Consider the following 24,448-nt stretch of genomic DNA (forward strand, 5'->3'; position numbering starts at 1 on the left):
ATGCACGCGCCAGCCAACTCGATGAACGAGAGAAACGCCTCCAGTCATCACCCGCCACCTCCAATCTGAATCCTCCCCCTTCCTCGTCGTCGCTTCCCTTCTCCTCCTCCGCGTCTACCAACCGTCCCACCCTCGAAGACGCCGCCTCCGAAGCTTTCGAAGCCTCCGAAGTCTCCGAAGCCTCGGAGCTGGCTCGACTTCGCTCCGAGTTCGCGTCGAACCAAGCCACGATCTCCGAGCTTCGCCAGCTCATCGAGAAATACCAAACCACGCCTCTCTCCATCACCGACGCGCGCTCGGAAGCGGAGAGCGGCAGCGTGGACGATCTCTCGTCCATTCTCACCTTCACGACGTTGTCGATGAATCCCTACACGCAGCAAGCGCTACAGAAACAGAAGGAGGAGATCGAGATCCAGCTCCAGCAGACGCGACTGCTCGTCGAGAAGCGTCGCGAAGAAAATGCCGCGCTGCAGCGTCGCTGCGACGGTCTGGTCGTGGAGCTGCACAAGAAACAACTCGCATTGGACGAGCTCCTGGCGTCCAACGACCAGCAGAACAAAGACATCGATGTGCTGCGCCAGACGATCAGCGAAAACAACGCGTGTCTGCAGCAGCAGACCGCGATGAACGAGAACCACAAGCTCATCGTCGATCAGCTCCAATCCTCGCTGCAGACGCTCCGCAGCGATCTCAAACTCGCCACGGCGCAGCTCGCCGCCAAGACGCAGGCCTTCGAGGAGCAGGCGAGGGCGCTGGAGCAGGCGAACGCGGAGACGAGCGAGTTGTCCGCGGCGCTGGAGGTCAAATCGCAAGCCCTCGCGTCTCTCGAGGCGCAGATCGCGCAGTTAACCGCGGAACTGGCCGATCGCGCCAGCGAAGTAGCGACGTACCAAGCGGCGACGGCGCAGATGCAGAGCGAATTGGCGATGTACGCGGAGGCGTCGGCGTCGACCGCAGAGAGAGAAACGTCGCCGCACGATCAGCCGGGCAGCGGCTCGCTGGAGGCGGTGGAGATCGCGGTGCTGACGCAGTCGAACCCGATCGTGCTGCACATCGACCCGGAGCAAGACGAGAGCGAGCTGCAAGTGCTGAAGCAGGTTCTGGAGGAGTACCACTCCTCTCTCTCCACCTATCGCAGCAACGTCACGCTGCAGAACGAGAAGATGGCCTCGCTGCTCAACCAGGCCAATCGCAAGTCCGCCGAGGTCGTCGCGCTGCAGGGCGAGCTGTCCCAGGCGCGCATCGCGCAGCAGCAGGCGCGCAGCGAGGCCGACGAGCTCCGCCAGTCGCTCTCCGCGATCGAGAGCGACCTCTCCGCGGCGCTGGCCTCCGTGCAGGAGAAAGACCGGCAGTTCGCCGACTCGCAGAGCGCCGCGACGTCGCTGCAGGAGCAGCTCGCGTCCCTGCAGGCCGCCGTCGCCGTGCGCGACGCCGCGCAGTCGGAGGCCGCCACGCAGCTCGCGGCGGTGCAGCAGCGACTGCAGGCGAAGGAGCAGGAGACGCAGCAGCTGGCGGTGGAGTCGGAGCGGAAGCGTGTGCTGTACGAGGCGCTGCAGGCGAAGTTCGGACAGCTGCAGATGGTGCACGAGCAGAAGAGCCGCGCGTACGAAGAGCTCAACGCGAAGTATAACAAGCTGGCGCTGCAGGCGAAGCAGCTCATGGCGGAGTCGCGCGAGAAGCAGATGCAGATGCTGCAGAAGCAGCTGGAGGTGGCGAAGAGCGAGATCGCGAAGCGAGAAAGCCAGGTGCAGATGATGGCGAAGAAGTACAAAGAGGCTGTGAGCATTGTGGAGTCGCTGCGGTCCACTGCGGGGCAGCTGCAGGGAGAGGAGAAGAACAAGTTGCTGCTCACGGTGGGGCAGTATGAGAAGGAGATGAGCAAGCTTCGGACGGAGTACGCGCAGCTGGCCGCGGTGGCGGAGAGTGGGAATAGAGGAAGGGAATGAGGCGTAGATCGTTTGAAAGAGATCGACGTGCTGAAGAAGAGGTTGGGCAAGAAGGAAGCGCTGCTCAATGAAATGAACGGGTATTTAAATAAAAAGGAAGCCGAGGTTGCGGCGTTGCTGAAGCATCAGAACTAAGAAGAGGGAAGGATGGTTCGGAGGATTGCACCGAACGTCGAGAACGGAAGTTTAAGTGTGTTTTGTTAGTCTGTGTAGTATTGTGAAATTGTTTTTTTGGAGGAAAGACTGCTATAAGTGTGAATATTGGATGAGAATAACTCGATTGATGATGATCATAGCCCAAACCGTTCAGTAATCGAGATGCCTTTTCGTGGGATTTCTCTGTACAATTTTCTCTTTCAACTAGATTCTATCAAGAAATGTCGTTTGATGCTTCAGATATTTCTGACGGAGAGGAGGATCATGCCATGGATAACATTCGTGCCATGCTCCAAGATTATTACGGCACAGATAATGGCGATGAGGTGAAGGAGGACGACTATTATGATATGGATAGCAAAGTATTCGATAAAGATAAGTATATCCCAGTTTTGTGTTCTACTGCCTATTTGATGCATTAGAAAATCCTAAAGGAACAGTCGCTCCCTGAGCTGATCAAAACGAATGTGCGTGTCATATCCGAAGCAAAGCAACTCGATTCGGATATGCAGAAACTGGTGTATGAAAACTACAGCCGGTTCATGAGTGCATCCAAAACTGTCCGCACCCTTCAAGTTCGTGTTTGCTTGGATGTCTAACGTGTAGGAGAACGTGGGTGACATGGAAACCCGCATGTCCTCCCTTCGGGAACGGATCCAAGTGGTTTCGTCTGTCACGGACACAATCGGCAGTAATCTGGACGGAAATCGCAGCAAAGTGGACAAGCTCGTGAGCGTCCGTCGTCTGTTGAAGAAGCTCCAGTTCCTCTTCGACCTCCCGCTTCGTCTGCAGCGGTAGCTTTCTTATGTGTTGGTAATGCGCAGCTGCGTGGAGCTGGAGGCCTACGACCAAGCAGTGGACTACTACACCTCGTCCACGATGGTTCTGAACGACTATCGCCACCTGCGCAGCTTCAGCACGATCCAGGATTCGGCGGACACGATCATGAACTCGCTCAAAACGAAGATGCTGACGACCATTCAAGAGCCCGACGTGCGCATGACGCAGCTGGAAGACTTCGTGCGGTTGCTGATGAAGCTGGGGCACCCGACGGCGGACCTGTCTACGATCTATCTGAACTACCATCGCGATCGGCTGTCCGCGATCATCGAGAAATACCAGAAGCTGGCGCCTCTGAGCGAAGACGAGAAGGAAATCATCGCGCTGAGCGGATCCGAGCAGGAGGTCGAGGCGCTGCGAAGCAAGCAGAAGGTCACCAGCGAGTATCCGCTGCTCCAGTTCATGGGCATGCTCGAGAAAGTGGGGAAACGGGGAAACGGTGAGGGGTAGGAGTTCGTGGAGCTGCTGATCCACGTGGCCGTGGCGTACAACGATATTTTCCAAGGCGATGAAGTGGGCGTGGAGCGGAAGAATGAGCCATAGAAGCTGCAAGCCTCGCTGCTTGTCTTCACGCAACGGCTCATGGATCGCTATCTCCAAGCCGTCAACGATCGCGTCATGCAGGATCTCTCCTACGAGGTGGAAACGGAGAACCCTTCTGAGTCGTAGCGCGTGCTGGAGCCGGAGAACATCTCTCCGTTCGGGGAGATTCGTTCCGCGTTGGACTTGTTGTCGCAGCACGTGTTCCGCGTGGACAACATCGTCAAGGGCACCGATCTCATCGCCTCCATGCAGGCCACCGTCCGCAGCGTCGTCAAAACACAGGCACGCTTCGCGCTGCGTTCTCTCATAATAGATGGCCGGGTCTTTCGATGCGGTTCGCGCCTCCCTCGTCGCTTTGGTCCAGGAAATCGATCAGAAGGCGCAGGAATTGCCGCTCTACCGGATCGACGAAACGCCCCAGCCCAACGACGAAACGCCCCAGCCCAACACGCAGGGACCCGCTGCAGAATCCAACGGTGGAAACGGTGGAAACGGTGGAAACGGAGGTATGGAGGATCTGTTCTCGACCACGATCGCTCCTGTTCCTGGCGAAGGCCCCGTTTCCCTCCCTGCCGGTGAAACGCCCATTGTGGAAACCGTGGAAACCGTGGAACCCCCGAAGCCCGTCGATCCCTCGATCCCTGCAGAACCGGAGAAACCGGAGAAACCGGAGAAACCGTCGGAGGCAGAGAGTAGAAAGCGGGAAACGGCGAATAACCGCGTAGTCGTGGCGCTGCGCGACCTCTTCGCGTCGGGCGTTTCGTCGCGTCTGCGCGCGGCGGTGGAGCGGCAGCACAGCCTTCTGTCGCTGCTGCAGACGGCGCTGCCGGAGTCTCTGGGCGCGTTCACGGAGTACTTCTACGCGCAGGTGCAGCAGACGCTTCTCTGGGGCGCGTCGCTTCTGCTGGCGTCGCTGTGTGTCCCGCACCCGCTTCTCTGCACGCAGCCGACCGCCTTCCTGGCTTCGCCGCCGCGTCCGTCGCTTTCGCTGCATCTCCACGACGCCCTCCTCGCCCAGATCCCCGGCCTCGCTCTCTCTCCCCGCGGCATCCTCGCCCTCGCCGCGGGCAGCCGCCTCGTGGCCCACAGCGGCGTGCGGGAGATTCTGCAGTCGCTGATGGACTACACGCCGGAATCTGAGCAGCTGGACGTGGAGCGTCTCACCGACTCGCTGCAGGCCGCGCAGCTCGTGCAGGCGTGGACCGAGGCCGCCAACGCCGCGCTGCGAGGCTTCTGCGCGCGCACCGCGGAGAGAGGAGCCGAGACTCTGTGGACTCACGCCGTGGAGAACCCGGGAAACGGGGAAACCGAGGGAGAAACCGAGGGAGAAACCGAGGGAGAAGGCGTAGCGGAAGGAATCGTGCGGATGGTGCGGGAATTCTACACCGAATTCGGCAATACCGGGGCGTTGCTGGCGGAGAAGCCGGTGAAACCGCGGGACCCGTGTCCGGAGACGTTCAGAACCGCGGGGATGACGGAGGAAGAGGAGGAGGGAGAAATGTACGCGTATATCGAGAAAACGATGGCGACCCGCGTGAAGGTGCTGCCGCTGGAGGTGCGAGCGGGGATGCAGGACGTGTGGATGGGAATGCTGCGGACGATGATGAAGAATTTGCAGGAGGAGGTGCGAGCCAGCGTGCTGTATGATTACCAATTCCGATGTCTGGTGGTCAACCTGGCGTTCGTGTTTTCGATGACGAGTTGTCTGCTGGAGGACGCGAAGGAGCTCAGAGAGATCGTACAGGGAGTAATTCGAAGCGCATGGGAACGATGTTATGAGCCCTCGGAAGTGACCGAGGAACAGCAGAAAGGCGCTGTGGAGAACGGAATTGTCGAGTTTATGATGATGGTTTCCGAGTAAAGGTGTGGATGAAGTGTTGTTTGTTCCAATGGGCAAAAGAATAAATAGACGGTTACAGCTCGCTTTTTTCTAACGATTGGTGGCTTGTACTATTACATGCTTGAACAGCGTTTCTTAGCGATAGAGCAAAGCTGAATGGTGTCCTTGAAACTCCCACGAGATAAGGATTATTTGTTTCATTGTATATCTCACTGAAGCTGATTGTTCCTTAAGTGGGATAGAGTTTCAAATGATAAATCGACGACTTTTGAATAAAAGCCGTCCTAGTTTAAACTTCAATGCTATCCGAGTGGGATAATCGTCCCAATATAAAATTTTAGGATGATTCAATTATAAAAGTAATTGATGGAGTGTATATTGGGACTTCTGTGGCAGCAGAAAGTATTTCGTCGCTTCGGAAGCATGGGATTACTCATATCATTAATCTTGGAAGTTCAGATAAAGTATATGAGGATGTAGATGCCTCGATCCCTTCTAATTCCTAGCCCTTTACAATCCTTCGAATATTGATCGAAGATAACAATGAATCTGATATCTTGCCTATCTTACCGCTCACAAATTTGTTTATAGCTTGCGCTCGTCGAGTAGGTAATGTCTATATCCACTGGTAGAAAATGACGGAATGGTCTGACGGCTAGCAGAGAAGGGCGTTCTCGGTCCCCAGCAGTGATTATAGGCTACCTCATTAAAGGAGAAAAGCTTTCGTATGATGAAGCGTATTCTATGGTGCGAGAGCAGCGCAGATGCATCGATTTAAAGTTATGTTGGGTCTAACGATTTGTGTTCATGTGCCAGGTTTTCAAGAGCAGCTGCGCTGTTTTTACGAAGCCGGGGGTGATTTTCTCAAAGCAGAGAATTTATATCGACAGTCACATTTTTCCAATTTCATTTCATGTCTTGATGATGGTAAAAATCGGGCCTATTTTTGTCATATAAAGAAACGTTAATTTCGAGTCATATAAACGAGATCTGCAACCCCCAATTTTCCATTAGGTTTAATCAAGAGAAGGAAATCGATCTCGAATGTATCCGGATTGTCACGCAGCCTCTTTACTGCAAACAGTGCAACCAGATTCTCAGCTCCCGAAATCGGTCCGAATTCTGGAATTCCATAATTCCTAGTCTTTTTTCTCGTGATTGGGATACAAGTCAGGACGTCAACGATTTTTCCTCCATTCTTTCCGTACTATTTTGCAAAGAATTCGACGAATCATCCAATTCTGCTTCGGAAGAATTCGATGCTTCATCCCCTGCCTCTTCCTCTTTTTTCGCCTCCTGGCGTGGCGCAGTCGACGAACTAGTGCTCTGTCTTTGCCGTTTGTGTAGCGAAACCCCGATTTCCCAGGAACGTTCGAATCGAGTTCGCCGCGTTGTTACCGACTTTTTGCAGTGCTTCGATCGCTGGCGCCAAAGCGCTCTGCAGCACGAAGAGCTCGAGTGCGATTGCTGCGGCTGGATCCAGCGGCAGGTGCAAGCGCGAGCGAGCGATTTGAAGTGTCCCAATCCGCAGTGCGGGTGCAAAGTCGGCAAGATCGAAGGTGGAAACAGTGGAAACAGTGGAAACAGTGGAAACAGTGGAAACAATGAAACGTTGCGTGTGGTGCTGTTCCGCAGCTCTCTTTTGTGGGTTTGTTTGTTGCAATAAACAGAAAACGAGGAGTTTTCGCTCTTCTGCTTCTTCTTCTCCTCTTCCTCGATGAACCGCATTAGATTCTTTGCCGTTTCCGGGTCTTTCTCCACGCCTTCGCCCAGTAAATACATCGAAGCGATCTGCTATTGACACGAACTCATGCAATCTACGTTCTTCACAGCGGCTAATGATCCCAGCGAGGCCGCGTTTGTGTACAGCTCGAAGGCTTTTTTGAGGTCCTTCTCCTGTCCCTCGCCATTATACACCATCGCTCCCGCACTACACATGGCATCCGCGTTTCCACGTTTCCCCGATTCTAAGAAAAGCTTCAACGCTTCCTTCTTATCCTGCTTCACGCCTTCGCTACATTTAATTCTCCGCCCTCTTTCGCCCCTACTCTCCCGAATAGAGCTGATTTCCCCGAATGAACAGCGCTTCGGGATCGCCGGTCCGCATGGCCATCATCAGATAGTCATTGCTCTTCTGCGCGTTCTTCTCAACGCCATCGCCATTGTGGTACATCTGGTGCAAATACAGCATGGCCTTCGAGTGTCCTCCCTGCACCGCCTTGCTCAGATACTCCATGCATCGCGCCGCGTCCGCTTCGCACAGCCGCTCTCCGCCTTCGCCCGCCTTCGCCGTCGTCGGCTGCGCCGCGTTCGGATTGTCGTGCTCGAACAGTCCGTGGTGGTGAGCGAAGCCCAGGAAGTAGCACGCCGACACGTCGCCCAGCTCCGCCGCGCGCTCGATGTACCGGAAGCCCTTCACGCGGTCCTTCGGCGTGTTGTACAGGCCCTCGTAGTAGATCTAGGTCGGAGAACCGCGGGGATGGTACGAAGCCGAGGTTGTAGGTCGCGTCGACGTTGTTGGCCTTGTCGGCTTCTTCGTAGATCGCGATCGCCTGCGCCACGTTGTCGTGCGTGGGGTCCTCGAGGAGCATCTTGGCGAGACCCACTTTCGCGGGGATGTACCCCTGTTTGGCGGATAAATCGTACCAAATCTTCGCTTTGTCCATAAGATCGTTCATCTTTTTCATGTCGCTACGATCGATCTCGGTTCGAAAACGTACTAGTCAGGACGCATCTTCTCTTGCCAGTAGCGCTGGAGGTACAGATTGCCCACTGCGAACTGGCTAAGCATATCGCCCGCATCAGCAGCCTGGACGTAGCACAGAATGCCCAGCTCCTTGGTCTCGGGTTTCTCAACCAATCTAGGTCACTCATTCGTCGCTCCAACACGTACACATCACCCACTTCACGCAGCGCAGAAAAATTCTTCTTCTTCACCTCATCGGCGACCACCTTCTCCTTTCCCGCATCGTTGATACCGCATGCATCAATTCTCGCCAAAATCTCTTTGGATGTCAAATTCCCCGTCGCAAATGAACGGAAGAGAGGTGCATTGCTTCGCACCGTTCGCAGCAATTGACTATTGGTCGGAGTAACCAAAGGAGAGAAGCAGCGAACTACAGTAGCTGGCTTTGAAGCCACGCGAGCGACTGCAAATAGGGAACGTACAAGACCTGTTCGGAACATTGCAGAGAAAAATGTGTCAAACAAAGAGCATCAAACAAACAATACAAAAAACGTTAACCTCGAATAAGACTTTCCACAAGTTTTTGAGACTGACTGATCAACTCTACCGACTTCTTGTAGTACTCCGAACTCTCCAACTCGGGATGGTCATTTACCAGTGTCTGCAACTGAGAAAAGCTAGAACTCAGTTGGTTTTTCAGAGAAGGGATCAGAGCTTCGGATTCCCTCTTCATTTGTTCCTACAATCAATGTGAGACCAGATTTTCACCTGGTATTTGATATCATATTCGTCAGCCTTCTGCTCTTTCAACTCTGTGATTCGCTGCTCGATCGTTGCGACTTCATTTTTGTAACTCTCAATATCCTTGATCGTTCTGACAATTGAGTCAACAAAAAAGCGAAGCTTACCTTGAGCACACTCCGTAATTGATTCGTAATTTCTTCTCAAGTGGTGATTCGAGCATAAATAATAATAATAATTATTATTATTATAAGAGGATTGTATTTGTAATATAAATCCATCATAGTGAGTATCTGATATAGGACAAATGAGAGCTTTCCTTCGAGCACGCATAGCCTAATTGGATAAGGCGCTTGCCTACGGAGCAAGAGATTGTGGGTTCAAGTCCCACTGTGTGCTTTCTTTTTTCTATTATTTATTTTTCTTTTTCTTTAATCGTGATTGGATCAAACAGTATACCCTGCTTTTTTATTATGAATCACACGAGTCAATAAGAATGTCTTTGTTCGTCACATACAACGTCATTCTAATACTGTTTTTGGTATTGTTATCATTTGTATTCATAGGTTTCGATAATCAAAGATCATTTACACTCAAAAAGCAAAATTGTTATGTTTCAGTTGTAATAAGTGAGGGATCATTCAGAGCACGCATAGCCTAATTGGATAAGGCGCTTGCCTACGGAGCAAGAGATTGTGGGTTCAAGTCCCACTGTGTGCTTTCCTTTTTATGTTTTCATCCTTTTGTTTGCCTTATCATCCTTTTTTGAACCTGATTGATTCCCCCTTCGCCCTTTTCTCGGCGTAAGCAACGACTCGCGAGAAGTTCTTTTTCTTTTAATTATCCACATCATCAGAATATTCCCAGAACTTTCCTTGTAAGAGACAAAGCCAAAAAAGAGTTATGGATTCATATGCTGCGGCGTTCCAATCTATTGGATTGGAGGAGAAAACAATTGCGAATACGCTAAAATCGAAAAAGAAGGCGGGTAGGCAATCTCTTGTTGCGTGTTTTTAATCGTATAGCTGATGTTATGGAAGCTATTAAGGAGGCGGGAATTACCGACGGATGCGACCGTGTCTTGGGAAACTTGATGTGGACCGTTTTTGTTGAAACTTAGCTTTCTAGTTACAACGTTGCTACGACGGTCCCTGGTTCGGCAGTTGCTTACCGTCCAGCCCTGCTGAAGCTGGTTATGGAGGGTAAAGTCAAAACCAACCTGCAGATTTCGGAGGCAGTTGCTTATTTGAAGAAACTCCCTGCAAATGCCACTGTATCTGCTTGTATTCCTCGTTTACGACTAGCTGGACGTCGCGGCTCTGGAAGCTGCCTGTGGAGCTGGTATTGAAGTGACCGAGGAAGAAATCAAGGCCTGCGTGGACTCTCTGCTCGAGAAGAATAAAGAGGCTCTGCTGGCCCAGCGCTACTGCTTCCCGATCCCCCAGCTGATGTACGCGATGAAGGAAGGCCGGATGAAGTGGGCGGACGGAAAGAAGGCGAAGGAGATTCTGGACGCTGCGATTCTGTCGCTGCTGGGCGAGAAGACAGAGGCGGATCTGGCTGCGATCGCGGAGAGCAAGAAGAAGGGCAAGAAGGAAGCGAAGAAGGAAGTGAAGACGGATCTCCCCGCGGTGGAGAAAGAGAAGGAAGGGTTCGAAGGCCGCGATATGGAGAGCAGCAAGAACAGCGCGGAGCTCATCGCGGAGCACCAGAAGATCACGGGCGGCAAGATTCGGTGTCGCTTCCCTCCGGAGCCGAACGGCTATCTGCACATCGGCCACGCGAAGAGCATGTATCTGAACTTCAAGGGCGCGTTCGAGCGCGTGGGGAAGCCGGGCGAGACGATTCTGCGGTTCGACGACACGAACCCGGAAGCGGAGAAACTGGAGTTCATCGACAACATCATGGAGGACGTGAAGTGGCTGGGATGGAACCCTGTGAAGATCAACTTCGCGTCGGACAACTTCGATAAGCTTTACGAGTACGCCGTGCAGCTGATCAAGATGGGAAAGGCCTACGTCGACCACCAGACCCCCGAGGAGATCAAGCGATCGCGCGAGATCGCGCAGGAGTGCTCGCGCGAAGGCGGACGGAAAGGTAGAAACGGGGAAGCGATGGCATGCAGATCTGAACCCGGAGAGTCCGTGGCGCAACCGATCGGTGGAGGAGAATCTGCGACTCTTCGAGGACATGCGCAAGGGCAAGTTCGCGGAGGGCGAAGCGACGCTGCGAATGAAGATCGACATGCGGAGCCCGAACCCCTGCATGTGGGACCCCGTCGCGTACCGAATCAAATACATCCCGCACCCGCACGTGGGCGATAAGTGGTGCATCTACCCGTCCTACGACTTCCAGCACTGCCTCGTCGACTCGCTGGAGCACATCGACTACTCGCTCTGCACGCTCGAGTTCGAGGTCCGTCGCGAGTCCTACTACTGGCTCGTCGACCAGCTGGACGTCTGGCGCGCCTACGTGTGGGAGTTCGGCCGCTTGAACCTGAACAACACGGTGATGTCCAAGCGGAAGCTGAAGTACATGGTGATGAACCACATCGTGCACGGCTGGGACGATCCGCGCATGCCCACCATCAAGGGGCTGCGTCGCCGCGGCTTCACCGCCAACGCCATCAACAACTTCTGCGCCGACATCTCGGTCACGCGCACCACCGTCACCAACATCGACCCCGCGCGGCTGGAGCACTTCGCCCGCGAGGATCTCGACCCCATCGCGCCGCGCGCCTTCGCGGTGCTGCGCCCTGTGCGTCTCGTTCTCCTCAACAAGGACGCGGATTTCTTCACCACGCTGCAGGCCCCGCTGTTCCCGAAGGACCCCAGCAAGGGCTCGCGCTCGCTGCCCTATCAGTGCGTGCTGTTCGTCGATCGCGACGACGTGAAGACGGCGGACGAGCCCAAGTTCCTGGGCTTCGCCCCCGGGAAAGTGGTGAGTCTGAAGTACGCGGACGTGGTGCGATGCGAGGAGGTGGTGTGCGATGAGGCGACGGGCGAGGTCGTGGAGGTGCGGTGCAGCTGCCTGACGGAGGAGGAGGCGAAGGAGGCGATGGCCAGCAAGAAGAAGAAGCTGGGAAGCATGCACTGGATCGCTGGAAGCAAGCTCGGAGAGGAGCCCAAGCGAGCCGAGGTGCGGCTGTATAATGTGCTGTTCAAGGAGGAGGATCCGTCGGAGCTGGAGGACTGGGTGGCTCATATCAACAAGGAGAGCGAGGTCGTGATTAGCGATGCGATGGTGGAGGAGTCGCTGCTGGATCGGAAGATTGAGGATCATGTGCAGTTCGAGCGGCTGGGATACTTTGTGGTGGATAAGGACGCGAAGCCGGGAAAGATGGTCTACAATCGGACGTGTCCGTTGAAGAGTAATTGGAGTGTTTGTTTGAACAAACGAAGGCGTGAGGGTGTGTTTGTCACGTAGGAAGCAATGGAATGAGTGGGGAATGCTGTACTTTTGAAAAGAGGATTCTATGGTTGTTACGCCTGATTCATATGACTGCAGTACGAGTTACGCAATTCATACAAATAAATGTTGTGCAAAGTATCTCGTAATTATCTCGCAACATTTTGACCTCAAACCCCCAACCCAGAATGACTAAAAAAGTCGCAATTTTAGCACTCCCAAATGAATTTGACTATTATAGTATTACTATTATTATTTTATTGTTTTTATCATGCATACAAAAGCCGTGTTGACGCTAATAGGAGGAGTTCTCATTCACCTCACGCTTGGTACGCTGTATACTTCCTCTAACCTGGCTACTTATGTGATCTCGTACTGCCACGTCGTGAAGGGTCAGAAAGTGGGAATCTTTGTATTTTGCATCATGAATAGAATATTGACTCTACTTTGTCGCCGTGGATTTTTGCTCTACAATCCCTCGGACAAGTCAGGATGCAGCACCTATTTTATCTGTAGGCGATTTGCATGCTTGTGGGTGGTCTCTTGCAACATTTTCTTGGTATAAAGCTAGCCATTTTCGTAGGGAGCGTTTGTGTTTCTCTATCCACTCTATTGGGATATTGGACAATTAGTAATTACTATGTTTTGTGTGCTACGTACGGTTTGGTTTTTGGTATTGGAGTTGGAATTGCCTATTCGTCTCCCATGACTGCGGGTATTTGCACGATTAACTCCACTCTCATCACTAGCAATGAAATGGCTTCCGAATCATCGTGGTCTCGCAAACGGTTTAATTGTTTTTGGCTTCGGCTTTGGTTCTCTCATTTTCAACTTCGTCCAGACCTTCTATATCAACCCTGACAACGTCAACCCCATTCCGGAATCATCCGGTGCTTCCTCTGATTACTACTTCCCCGCGGAAGTCGCAGCCCGCACTCCGAACGTTTTCCTCCTCCTGGGCACGTGCTACTTCGTCATGCAGCTCGTGGGCATGCTCCTCATCACCGAGCCCAACGAGGAAGAGCAGAAGCAGCTCGCCGAAGAAATGCACCAGCCGCTGCTGCCCAGTACCGCCAATAACCGCGGGTAACGCCTAGAGACGGACGTGGACAGCGGTCTGGACGTGCGTACGTCGGTGCAGAAGTTCAAGTTCTGGCAGATTTGGCTGACGATGCTGTGCGTGTCGATGACGAACGTGTTCATTTCGTCCTTCTACAAGGTATAACAAGAAAGCTCGTTAGAGCGTAGTTCTTCGGACAGACGATTATCTCGGACGATACGTTCTTGTCGCTGGTGGGATCGATTTCGTCGGTGTGTAATGGAGTGTGTCGTCCGTTCTGGGGCTGGCTGGTGCGAGGCGAGATGATGATGGGATGCGATGTAGAACGACAAGATCGGATATAAGAAGACCATGTCGATGATGCTGCTTCTGTTTATCGTGTTTATCTCCACTTTCTCGCTGAGCGAATATGGCAAGCAGATCATGTTCATGATCTGGGTCTGTGTTCTCTACTTCTGTATCGGCGGCGCCTTCGCTGTTCTCCCCACATACACTGATTCCTGCTTCGGACACCGCTACTTCGGAACGCTCTACGGCCTCGTCTTCACTTCCGTCAGTAGGGCATCCCCGCGGGAATGAGAGTAGTCATTTCGTCGATGTTATCCGCCTTCTTCGTCACCGCGATGGTCAAGAAGATCGGCGTGTTCGGTATTACCATGTGGGTCAGCGAGGGCGTTGCAATGTAGTGTGCTGGGCGTGTTCATGGTCTTCGCCTTCGTTCTCACGCTCTGCGCCAAGAATTGGAAGTGGGACGACGCGCAGCCCCTCCAGGAGGTCAAGACCGACCAGCCCCCCGCTACCGGGGAAACCGGGGAAACCGGGGAAACCGGGGAAACCGCTGTGAAGCCTGCGGAGCAGGTGGTGGAAAAACCTACCGAGGAGGTAGGAAAGTCTACCGAGGAGGTAGGAAAGTCTACCGAGGAGGCGGAGAAGCCTGCGGAAGGAAAGTAATGGAAAAATGTTTGAGAACAAACACAAAAAGAAGAAGAAGGAGGAGGAGGAGGAAGATCCGTAGGAACAGAAACAGTGACATCAGTACCAGCACCACCAGCAGTACCAGCAGCAGCAGAAGGAGCAGCAGCAGCAGCAGCAGTAGCAGCAGAGGAAGGAAGGGGCGGAGGATTCGGTGCGAGGGACGGGGAAAGGGACGATAAATCCAAGGCGGGAGATTCGCCACGGTTGACACTGTTCAGAAACGAAAACAGGATGTAGTAGGCGTATTTGGAGATTCGGTCTGAGTCCATTTCGACGATTTCTTTGGATATCTGCCAGAGTCAAACGAAAGAAACACATTCAAACGATGATTGCATCAGGACAGATCTCCCACACGATTTGAATCGCAATTGATACATTAACCGATGAGAGCGTGACCAAATCACGTAGAAGCTGCTTTTTGTTCGCTATTGTCACATATCTGCAACATCACCCTCTGCTTTTAATACTGTACGGTAGCTTATCGACGCCTATCGGTAAGAACATACGACTACAACCAACAGCGATTAAGAATACGAGCAAATTTGTCTTCGAATACTTTTGAATATTTCTTTGCAATAGCTACTACGATTGCACCTTCCTGTGTATTACGACAGAAGAACGAGTGCTACATGATTATATGTGAGACAGTTGCGCCAGATCAAACGAACATCATACGCAAATTCAAATACCGTTTTATATTCCCCATTTTCTAGTTTTGTCTAGCAAGTTACAGCTCCCAGCCTTTTCTCACTTTTACAGTCGTTAAATCCATCGGGTTTTTAATAACTTGCAAGTAGTCGATAAGTCCCAGCTCCTTCCACTTCACCGGCTCATAAAAATCAACTGATTGTCAAACTCCTCAAATACTCCCCACTTAGATCCGGATCCTTTAAAAACGATACAATTAAATTCAGACACTCCTTCAAAAGTGGTGCCTGCAACTCCATCTCAATAAATCTGAACGTGTGTGAACAAACAGTTTAGAAAGAAACCATCTGATTTGCAATGCCACAATCCAGCTCCACCCAGCTATTCGAATGCATATTACTCGTGATACAGCTCGATAGGAACAAGATGCTCTCCATGCCTTCCTTTGCTCCCACCGAAGCGAACTTCGCTTTCTTCCCACTCAGCACTGCGCAAATCTCCGCATAGAAGCATCCATACATATTCCGCAACGCCTCACTCTCGCCTTCTCCCTTTCTCCCCGAGTTTCGAAAGAATTCCGAGACCCTCACGCCATGAAACTCCCCTTCCCATGCCGCCGAAACTTCCTCCACCCCGCCGTCCAGCATTCCCACCGTCAGTTTCTACCGCTCACCGCGGAGATTCTGTCCTACCGAAGGCGAAACACTGTTCCAGGCGAGGCTTCCAATGGAACCGTCGATCTCGATGGAGAGTTGGCGGGAGTGAAGGAGCGCCAGTTTGGAGGCTCGGATGGTGGCGATGACGCCGGTTTCTAATTCGAGCGTGATAAACGCGGAATCGTCGAGTAAATGCCCGGGAAACGGGGAAGAAAGGCAGGCCATGAGGCGATAGGCTTCTTTCCCCGTGACAAATCGGAGGAATTCGTAAGCGGGGAGAGCGAGCTGCGCGGTGCAGTCGGAAACGCCGAGACGGGAGGGACTGGGAGGGAAGGAATCGTCGAGAGAGAGAAAGGAGTCATTGCAGAGATGGGTGATGCGGATGGAGAGAAGATCGCCGAGAACGTTTCGATGAAGAAGCTCGCGCATCTGAGGATGTGAAAGGAAAGAGGTGGATTCGCACGATCTGCGCCATGCCGAAGTAGCAGAAGGGATTGGCGATGAAGAAGGCGAGGCGGCGCGAGGTGGCGGTGCGGAAGAGTGTAATGGCTTCGTTTTCTGTGAAACAAATGGGGCTGGGACACACAACGTGAAGTCCACTCGGAATGAAACAAACAGAGACAAGGATACTTCCAGGGCACGCATGGCCGTGGTAAAACGGGTGTTGGTGGGGCTGAGAATGCTCACACATTGCATTTCGGTGTGGTCGCGCTGAAGCGGCTCTTCGCGGAACAGATCACCAATGCGATAGTATAATCTGAATTTTGGGGTGAGTAGAGAAGGACCCAAAAACTCAGAATCCCGCTTCGAGCCGGAGACAAAACCGCAAACCAAATCAAAGTGATTGGTCAGGGTACCTATCCGTAAGCACAACAACAAAAATATGAAAAAAAAATTACAAGAGGATGCGTACATTGCCACAGTATCAGGATCACATCCAAAACCGATAATCCCCATTCGAAAGTGTGAAGTAAAATCTTGTTTTAAAATTCAATAATTTATCGTACCATCAGTGTGACTTTGAATAGGATGCTCACGTTCGTCAAGCGACTTTGAAGGTTCGCTTGGCTGTATTGTGGCATAACCGCAGTTTACTAAAAAGGTCTTGCAATGTTGGAGGTGATAGATCAGCGCGGTTTTCTCCGGCTTTACAGAAATCCCACAATGGAGGCACCAACATTTCGCTTGACCAGGCAGCTGGCTTTTACTACTCGTTCCATAGTGTTTCCATAATTGATCCAGACTGAAATTCATAGTAAATGAGTTGGGACGAAATTTGCACAGGCGTTTTTTTCGGACAGGGAAAAGGTGAAGTGGAATAGATTCATTATATTATGCAGCGTGCCACTGCCATTTTGAAAAGCTGTGGAGCCTTACCGAAATCAGGCAAATTAGTATGAATTGTGTGAAGAGTTGGTGATTTGCAGGTTAGTCGTTCCTTCGCGGAAGTTCCACCCAAAATTCCTCGTGCGGCCAATTCTGCTCCCATTCCCCCACGAGCAAACCAGGCTGCAGTTCCCCGAAAGGGCTCAAATCGTACGCACGTTCGAACGAAGTCTGGTCTCGTAATATCGTACTCACTCTACGGTATTGCTGGAGCTCTTTCAGGGTTGGCTCTGTATGAAGGCTATCGCTGTAAGTGTGTGAGTTTGCTTCGAGAAAAGGCTACGAATCGAAAACCAGCTACGTCGACAAAATCAAAGAGGACATCAATACGATCAAAGAGGACGTTCTCGATTTTTACCATTCCTTAGTGGAACCGCAGCCAATCTTCCTCGGCGTAGCTCCCTATTCGATAATTCTGACCCGCAGGATGCTCCGAAGAACGAATTGGGCCAGACCATCCCCACCCTGCTAATCAATGCGGAGGACCTCCTCGTCCTCTCGGAATGGGATAACCGGTACGGCAGCCGTTACATCCGCCGTCCCGGCCTCGACAAGCTCCTCATGTACCTCTCCCAATTCTTCGAGGTGATCCTCATCTACCCGACCTTCGACGTGATGGACGGCAATTTAACGCAGGCCATCGACCGCCACGGCATTGTCCGCGGGGAACTCAAGCGACCCCACCTCAGCCACGACCGCAAAAGGACCTTCCTCGATCTCGATCGAATCCCGCGGGACCCGAGTCACGTGATCGTCATGGCGAAGGACCCCTCCTTTTGCAAGCAGGTAGAACCGCGGGGATGCGTGCGATGTAGCGGGAGAACGTGCTGGTGGTGAAGGGGTTCGAATCGAAGGAGAATACCCGCGATTCTACGCTGCTCGACGTCATCGCGGTGATGGAGGGTTCCACGTTTCCACGGTTTGTGAGGCGTAGATTTGATTCTGCACCCGGTCGACGACGTTCGCGATTTTGTGAAGCGGTTCCGCGGGGAAGATTGCGTGGTGGGGCACGCGCGGGAGCTGCGGGAGCGCGAGGAGGCGCAGAGAGCGGAGGAACGGCGAGCGTTTTTGAAGCAGATCAACGTGTTTAAGGCGGAGGACGAGGAGGCAGGGACGGGCGGATCATTAGAATTGCTGGATCCGGAAGTGATGGGAGAGCTGCCGATTTTCGCGAAGAACAACATGGAGAAGATGTTTAAAGCGGAGAATGGCCTCCGAGGCCGTGATGCCGATGCCGATGATGATGATGCGGCGGAGGAAGCGGAGCTGCGGTACGTGCCGGTGAAGGTGTACGGCGAGACGCCGAAGGGGTTCACGACGCTGTGGCAGCGCGAGTATCTGCGAAAGAAACGGGCTGCGAAGGAGGAGCGGAAGCGAATGATGGAAATGCAAATGGCGATGATGCAGTCCTCGCAGAACATGCAGATGGAGCAGCAGATGAACGAGGTGGAGCTGGCGAGGGCGGACGGGTCGGTGTTGATGTAGGGAGCACGAAGAGAGAGAGAATGGAATGGGTTGAGTCATTTATGGGATGTTTGTTGGAGAAAGGTGTGTGAAGATTGGGTTTTTTATTGATTATTATTGGCAATATGGATGATGAAAGAATCGAATACAGAAAGAAAGCAGACAGACAGACAGACAAACATTACCAAGAGCTTTCACAAAATAAAGCCAGCAATGTGCTCAGGAGCATGTATCCATCTCTAGGATTGCTCTCTCGAAAGATTTAAAACTCGTGGGCTTTTTCACAAGAGTATAGCTAACACACTATTCTATAGCCGAACAATCTACCGCTCGGTTTGTGATTTAGACTCGTTGGCCAAATCAGGATCTACTCAGAATTATTAATTCGCTTCTGCATTTACATTATCGCCATGATGCCTAAACCTACATCTTCTTTGACGTCTGTAGAGGGGTAGGAACTTTTTTATATTGAAATCTTACCCCTAGTCCAACGATTTCCCCTTCTTCCCAACCGGAGTTCGTTTGCGTTTAAAAACTGAAGATTAGAGTTCACCAAAACAAAGTCTTAACAAAGTGGTATTTAAAGAAAGTCTTTCCTGTAAATCACAGGATTTCTGTTATCATCGAAGGTATCAGACACTCCCAAACCATCTTACCCGCTAGGATTTCTTCAACCAGAAAACATTCTATGGAAATGTTCTCCCATCATCCGCATCATCAACCAGCGAACCATCATAACCTACATGAACACATGCTACTATTTAGACGTTTGATCCAACTCCACTCCTTCCCTTCTAGGGCGAGATGAATCTCGCGGAGTCGCTCAAGAACGGCTTCAGCATTTCCTACGCATCGCGTCTAATGCGCGGATTTCCGTCCAATTGGCAATCGCTCCTCACCGTCCGCATCAAAGTCCTCCTTCCGCTCCCTTTCTGCTGATGATTAGAAGGAGAATTCCGAGGAGTTTCTTCTTTGGCGGCACACGAAGAATGACCTGCTTTCCCGCCAAACCCGAAATCTCCCGCCAAACCCGAAATCTCCCGCCAACCCGAAATCTCCCGCCTTTTCTTCCCGCCTTCTCCAGCCCCCCGCGGAATCGCCGCTACCCGCCATCCCCGCGGGAATCCAGACCGTCCCTTCCGCACAACAAACAACCGCGGGAATCGAAAACCCTTCTCCCGCGGTTTTTTCTTCGCTTCCCGCCGCGCCGATTTCCCGCGGGAATCGACCGGCGCCGCTGGCATCGCCCCTGGAAATCCCCGCGGGAACGCCCTGGGAGTTTCACGAATCGATCTTCCCCGCGGGAAATCCCCTCCGGTCCATGGAAATCATCCCCGCGGGGAAAAAGGAAGTTACAAATCCCGCGCTGCTCCCGCCTTCGCCGCTTCGTCGAAACGGGGAAACTGGGGAATTGGAGAAACGGAGAAACGTGGGGAACCCGATGGCGCGAATCGCGGGAATGGATCTTTACCGCGGGAATGGAAGGAGAACCGCGAATCATCCCGCTCCCGCGGTTTTGGAGGCAAAATTTCCCGCGCAAATGCCCCTCACTCCCATCCAAATCGTGGAAACTGGGGAAATAAGGGGAACTAGGGAAACCGGGGAAACGCGCAGTCCGCGAATCATCGTGGAACCGGGAACCGCGGGAAATTTGATTCCCTTGGTTCCCTCCGTGGCTCCGATCCCCGCGGTGAGTTCGATTCCCGCGGTTCCGTCGGTCCCGTCCATCCCCGCGATTTCGTCCGTCCCCGCCACTCCCGCGGAAGTTCCGTCGGTTCCCGCGGGACTGGCGAGTCCCTCCCAACCGATTCCCGCGGCAAAAGGCCGGCGCGGAAGACCGCGGAAAACCCCGGTTTCCCCGGTTTCCCCGATTCCCGCGGAAAAACCGGCGCGGCAGCGGCGATTGGCGCGCGAAGTGGCGAAAACCGCGGTTTCCGACGAGCCGGCACAACCGCGGGAATCCGCCAAACCGGCGAAAACGTCGAAAACGTCGAAACCGGCGAAACCGAGGTCCTCGAGATCGTCGAAATCGTCGAAACCGGTGAAACCGTCGAAACCGTCGAAACCGTCGAAACCGTCCCGGTCGACAAAACCGCGGGGATCCGCGAAGGCGTCGAAGGCGTCGGAAGCGTCGGAGGCGGTTCCGCGGGAATCGGAGGAGGAATCGGAGGGCGTGTTGGTTCGCTCGGATTCCCGCGGTGAATCGTAGAAACTGGCGCGGCGCGGCACGTTGAAACGTCGAAACCAAATCCGGGAATTGTACGCCTTGGAGGATGAAACGCCCGCTCTGTCACGTGCCAGCGAACTCTTCGAAGGTCCCGCGGAAACGGCGCGTTTCTTCAGCAGCATCGAAACGCCCTCGATCTGCGAAACGCCCGCGCCGTCGCAGGAATTGTCCTTCACTTTGGTGGGCGTTTCGGGGGCGTTTCATCGTAGAACGAGGAGAGTTTGTTCGAGAAGCTGGAACCGCGGGAAGTGGACCGCGTGGTGATCGAGGAGCAGCGTGTGCAGCGAGCCCCGCGGGGCGCGAAGGGCGCGAAATCGCGGGGATCGGAGGGAAGTCGTCGGCGCGATCGGAGCGGCGTGCGGATGACGGTGGAGGACGAAAAAAACCGCGTGCGCGGAACGATGGTGTGTAGGAACGAGGAGAAGGGAGTGAGGGACAGACGGGGAGCCGCGCGTGGAAGTGCTGGAGGAGAGCGACGCGCTGGAGGAGGAGGAGCCGAGAGAGGAGGAAGAGGAAGAAGAAGAAGAGGAGGAGGAGGAAGGAAGATTGTTTGATGGGAATTGAATAAAGGATGGATGAGAGAGAGAGAGAGCGGTGATATATAATATATACAATTGGTTTTGGATACTTGTTTGTTGTTGATTCATTCATTGATTCATTGATTCATTCTTTGATTCATTGATTCATTCACTCATGTATCGAACAAACACTTGAATTCGGTTTTATTATTCTTGCATCTTCTCTTTCTTTTCATTCATTCACTCATTCACTCATTCAAAGCCAAAGTTGGTCAGCAAAATCTGCCGGAAGCGTAGATCAACGTTTTGTTCATAGTACGCTCTCCACTCGCTTCCCATGCATTCCTTCATCGCGTTCAGCACGTTCAGCAGCATTTGTCCCAGCGACAAGTCCGAGATCGGGCCCCACGACGCCACCATCATCGCGAACTGCGGGAATCCGCTCGGGAACACCGACGGCTCGCGGTTCAGCAGCTGGCACAGTCCGCGCGCCGCTTGCTGCTTCTCCAGATTGTCGGCCAGCTTGCCCACGTTGAGACACAGCGCGCCAAAATAGTCCTTCACGAAGGCTGCGCTCGCAGGAGCGAACAAACAGAAGCGACACACAGTGGTCGTGGAGTTATCGCGAATGCCCGGAGGCATGCGCGGCTGGGAGAGCATGGAAATGAGCATGGGCAGCACGGCCTCGGCGTAGACGCCAATTTCCTCGCCGTCTTGGACCAGCATTTCGCCGAGGGACCAAATGGCGTTGTTGCAGACCCGCGGGTATTCGATGTCCATGTACTTGACGCAGAGCATCACGAACTGCTTCACGTGCGGACGGATGGAGGGGAAGCAATGCTGAGCGAGGTCTCCGAGGATGGAGAACGCGCTCTGGCGCACGGTGTCGTCGCTGTCCTCCATGAAACTCATCGTCATCGTGATTAAATTGCTCTTCTCCACGAGGGGCATCGCTTGCTCGCGCATGCTTCCGATCACGCTGCTGATCACGTCGAGGGAACTCGAGATGAACAGCTTGTCGGGGAGCGATTCCTGCGAGTGAGAAGGGGAAAACGGGGATACGTCGGCCGATTGGGACACGTAGGCCATGTTGACCCGATCGATGATTCGCACGCAGCGCATGAAAACGCTCTCGCCCATGGAGCTGAATCCAGGACCCATCGCCTAGAAAGCGTGAGCAAATGAAGAGAATAGGAGTGAGTCAAAGCATCAGAACAATCAATCAAGCAAGCAAGCAAACAAGCCGAATGGAAGGTTCAATCGATTCAATGGAAGGAAAAGTTTGGTGATTCAATTGAATGATTCATTCAATTGATTCATTCATTCAATTCATCCAAATTCAATTCAATTCACTTATTTCATTCATTCAATTCATTCAATTCATTCAATTCATTCAATTCAATTCATTCAATTCATTCAATTCATTCAATTCATCCATTCAATTCACTCTCCACATACACTAATCAAGTAATACAGCGTTTCCAACACCGCCAGCATTCCCTCATCCAAATCATCCAGCAATTTCCACTTCGCAATAATCGGCGGCAGCAGCATACTCGCGTACTGATTAATATCCACCACCGGACTGTCCACCAACACAATGCACACATCGCTAATCAGCGACAGCAGCGCTCTCTGATTCCACTCGCAATAAAACTCAAAGCATCGACACGCGTTCTGCAGAATCGCATCGAAATACTCCGCGCCCAGCTTCCCTTCTCCATTCGTCACAATCGACGAGAAAAACACCACAGCCGCCAGCTGCACCTTCCGATTCTCCTGGTTCATTCCTTTCAGCATCAAATCCACCAGCGAATTGATCTCCTCCGCGCTCAGCGACTCCAGCAGCCACTCCATGTACTGGCAAAGCGACCACGACGCGATCGAGAACAGCAGCGGATTCGCCGTGCTCTGCAGAATGCGCAGCAGATACGCGTAGATCGCCGGCATCTGCTCGTTCATGAAGAACGAACACCCGCTCGAAATGGCGCCCAGCGCGAAGATCGTGCACTCCTGCACCAGCCAATCGCTGCTCTCCATTCCCTGCTATGCCTCACGCCGCGTTTTCTCCCTCACCGACAGCACCGGCGCGATGATCTCCAGCACGTCCGCGTTGTACGCATTGCTCAGACAGTCCAGCGCCCACGCAGAGGCTTTCCGGAGCGTCCACATGCCTTGATCTTCGTCCAGCGCCAAGCTTCTTCGCTTCATTTTCTCTCTCGAAAATTCTACTTGTCTTCCTTCTCTTGCCGGCACACGAACGGACGCACGCCGTCCGCGTCGCACGCAACCGACGCGTCCACGTTCAGCAAATCCAGTTCTTCTTCGCTGTACCGCATATTCTACCCCCCATTCCCCGCCACAAACAACCCTCACCAGCACCAGCATCGGAATTAACCGCGGCAAATACCCGCTCAGACGCTGCAGCACGTCGTCCTGCTCCTGCAGCGTCGCGAAGGTGCTCCAGAACTCTACGGTTCACCGCGGTTTGGAGCGCTACCGGTCGCCTGGGTGGCCACAAAATGATTTGGGTGCTGGGACATCTGCAGCATGAACTCGAAAACCCCGTCCAGCGAGGGCAGAAGCGCGTCCACGCGCAGCGAGAGGATCGACACCAGCGAGTTGCAGATCAGAGCGAGCGTTTCGTCGTTGGTGCGCGTGAGAAGCCACGATAAAGCCTGGGTTTGAGGGAAATAACCGCGGGATACTTGGAGATAGGCGTCCATGTTGACGAGAAGGGCGTTGGGCATCGCGTCGATCGAGTTTCGCATGCAGCTCACGTTGTGATACACGACCTCCTGGCTGGGGTGTTGGAAAAACGAAATGAAAAGAGGGATCAAATCATTAAGAGGGTAATTCACCTCCGCGGAGTCCAGCTCGTAAATATTGTCTTCTGTGATCTTGCTGAGACAGCTGAGTGCCGTTACAATGCACTCCGTGTTCTCGCTCTTCAGCATTTTCATCAAGGTAGGTAGGAGATCAGGCCATGCCTTCAAACTGCCCACAGTCACCAACTGCGTGGCGATGACGCCAGCAGCATTACGAATTGGCTGAATGGGATCGAGTAATGCTTGAAGAACGCAAGAACGAATGTACGCTTTGTCTTCTTCAGAACTTTGATAGTAGCAACCCTTCAAACTCGATTTTAACGTGAATCCGGCAATGATGCGGACATTGGTGTCCATTTTCACCTTATCTCCAAATGTATATATAAAGCAAATGTATCGCAAAAAAGCGGGGTTCTGTTTGGCCTCCTCTAGTTGCTACACATCACACAAACCAAGGAATTGCACATTGTAAGTGTTGTGAACCATCTCGCTGTTCGTTCGGTTACTCAAGCAGAGAATATTGGCC

The 24,448-nt window shown here is 52.9% G+C and overlaps 12 protein-coding genes; 7 read left to right on the forward strand and 5 right to left on the reverse strand.

Annotated features, from left to right (window-relative positions):
• Window positions 1-359: 359 nt before the first annotated feature.
• Window positions 360-2,169, forward strand: GSBLH_T00003851001 (uncharacterized protein; the record flags this gene model as incomplete). XM_013042663.1 has 2 exons in its annotated part: window positions 360-1,923; window positions 1,954-2,169. 2 exons carry the CDS (start codon window positions 360-362, stop codon window positions 2,079-2,081), a joined length of 1,692 nt encoding a protein of 563 aa, XP_012898117.1. The 3' UTR covers window positions 2,082-2,169.
• A 439-nt stretch (window positions 2,170-2,608) lies between these two features.
• Window positions 2,609-3,392, forward strand: GSBLH_T00003852001 (uncharacterized protein; the record flags this gene model as incomplete). Its single annotated transcript, XM_013042664.1, has 3 exons — window positions 2,609-2,677; window positions 2,709-2,896; window positions 2,927-3,392. 3 exons carry the CDS (start codon window positions 2,609-2,611, stop codon window positions 3,390-3,392), a joined length of 723 nt encoding a protein of 240 aa, XP_012898118.1.
• Window positions 3,393-3,908: 516 nt separating this feature from the next.
• Window positions 3,909-5,346, forward strand: GSBLH_T00003853001 (uncharacterized protein; the record flags this gene model as incomplete). XM_013042665.1 has 2 exons in its annotated part: window positions 3,909-4,177; window positions 4,211-5,346. Exons 1-2 carry the CDS (start codon window positions 3,994-3,996, stop codon window positions 5,344-5,346), a joined length of 1,320 nt encoding a protein of 439 aa, XP_012898119.1. The 5' UTR covers window positions 3,909-3,993.
• Window positions 5,347-6,495: 1,149 nt separating this feature from the next.
• On the reverse strand, window positions 6,496-8,511 carry GSBLH_T00003854001 (uncharacterized protein; the record flags this gene model as incomplete). The annotated part of the gene is made up of 6 exons (XM_013042666.1): window positions 6,496-7,116; window positions 7,147-7,339; window positions 7,374-7,783; window positions 7,812-8,016; window positions 8,046-8,186; window positions 8,219-8,511. 6 exons carry the CDS (start codon window positions 8,509-8,511, stop codon window positions 6,496-6,498), a joined length of 1,863 nt encoding a protein of 620 aa, XP_012898120.1.
• Window positions 8,512-9,947: 1,436 nt separating this feature from the next.
• Window positions 9,948-12,178, forward strand: GSBLH_T00003855001 (uncharacterized protein; the record flags this gene model as incomplete). The annotated part of the gene is made up of 3 exons (XM_013042667.1): window positions 9,948-10,025; window positions 10,057-10,849; window positions 10,878-12,178. The coding sequence occupies 3 exons, from the start codon at window positions 9,948-9,950 to the stop codon at window positions 12,176-12,178; spliced, it is 2,172 nt and encodes a 723-aa protein (XP_012898121.1).
• Window positions 12,179-12,685: 507 nt separating this feature from the next.
• Window positions 12,686-13,385, forward strand: GSBLH_T00003856001 (uncharacterized protein; the record flags this gene model as incomplete). The annotated part of the gene is made up of 3 exons (XM_013042668.1): window positions 12,686-12,875; window positions 12,910-13,227; window positions 13,258-13,385. 3 exons carry the CDS (start codon window positions 12,686-12,688, stop codon window positions 13,383-13,385), a joined length of 636 nt encoding a protein of 211 aa, XP_012898122.1.
• A 264-nt stretch (window positions 13,386-13,649) lies between these two features.
• On the forward strand, window positions 13,650-14,179 carry GSBLH_T00003857001 (uncharacterized protein; the record flags this gene model as incomplete). XM_013042669.1 has 3 exons in its annotated part: window positions 13,650-13,776; window positions 13,806-13,878; window positions 13,907-14,179. 3 exons carry the CDS (start codon window positions 13,650-13,652, stop codon window positions 14,169-14,171), a joined length of 465 nt encoding a protein of 154 aa, XP_012898123.1. The 3' UTR covers window positions 14,172-14,179.
• Window positions 14,180-14,922: 743 nt separating this feature from the next.
• GSBLH_T00007163001 (uncharacterized protein) lies at window positions 14,923-15,142 on the reverse strand (the record flags this gene model as incomplete). The annotated part of the gene is made up of 2 exons (XM_013042670.1): window positions 14,923-15,038; window positions 15,070-15,142. The coding sequence occupies 2 exons, from the start codon at window positions 15,140-15,142 to the stop codon at window positions 14,923-14,925; spliced, it is 189 nt and encodes a 62-aa protein (XP_012898124.1).
• Window positions 15,143-15,175: 33 nt separating this feature from the next.
• On the reverse strand, window positions 15,176-16,581 carry GSBLH_T00006723001 (uncharacterized protein; the record flags this gene model as incomplete). Its single annotated transcript, XM_013042671.1, has 4 exons — window positions 15,176-15,505; window positions 15,536-16,356; window positions 16,413-16,476; window positions 16,507-16,581. 4 exons carry the CDS (start codon window positions 16,579-16,581, stop codon window positions 15,176-15,178), a joined length of 1,290 nt encoding a protein of 429 aa, XP_012898125.1.
• A 252-nt stretch (window positions 16,582-16,833) lies between these two features.
• On the forward strand, window positions 16,834-18,370 carry GSBLH_T00007164001 (uncharacterized protein; the record flags this gene model as incomplete). The annotated part of the gene is given in 6 exon segments (XM_013042672.1): window positions 16,834-16,893; window positions 16,927-17,134; window positions 17,164-17,279; window positions 17,312-17,671; window positions 17,701-17,815; window positions 17,820-18,370. Coding segments are annotated over 6 exon segments (1,410 nt in total).
• A 2,919-nt stretch (window positions 18,371-21,289) lies between these two features.
• GSBLH_T00003858001 (uncharacterized protein) lies at window positions 21,290-22,255 on the reverse strand (the record flags this gene model as incomplete). XM_013042673.1 has 1 exon in its annotated part: window positions 21,290-22,255. One exon carries the CDS (start codon window positions 22,253-22,255, stop codon window positions 21,347-21,349), a length of 909 nt encoding a protein of 302 aa, XP_012898127.1. The 3' UTR covers window positions 21,290-21,346.
• Window positions 22,256-23,140: 885 nt separating this feature from the next.
• GSBLH_T00003859001 (uncharacterized protein) lies at window positions 23,141-24,279 on the reverse strand (the record flags this gene model as incomplete). Its single annotated transcript, XM_013042674.1, has 3 exons — window positions 23,141-23,565; window positions 23,595-23,772; window positions 23,803-24,279. The coding sequence occupies 3 exons, from the start codon at window positions 24,277-24,279 to the stop codon at window positions 23,141-23,143; spliced, it is 1,080 nt and encodes a 359-aa protein (XP_012898128.1).
• Between the last annotated feature and the right edge of the window lie 169 nt (window positions 24,280-24,448).

This window comes from Blastocystis hominis, assembly GCF_000151665.1.
Source record: "Blastocystis hominis, Singapore isolate B (sub-type 7) whole genome shotgun sequence assembly, scaffold_4".
Lineage (NCBI taxonomy): Eukaryota > Bigyra > Opalinata > Blastocystidae > Blastocystis > Blastocystis hominis.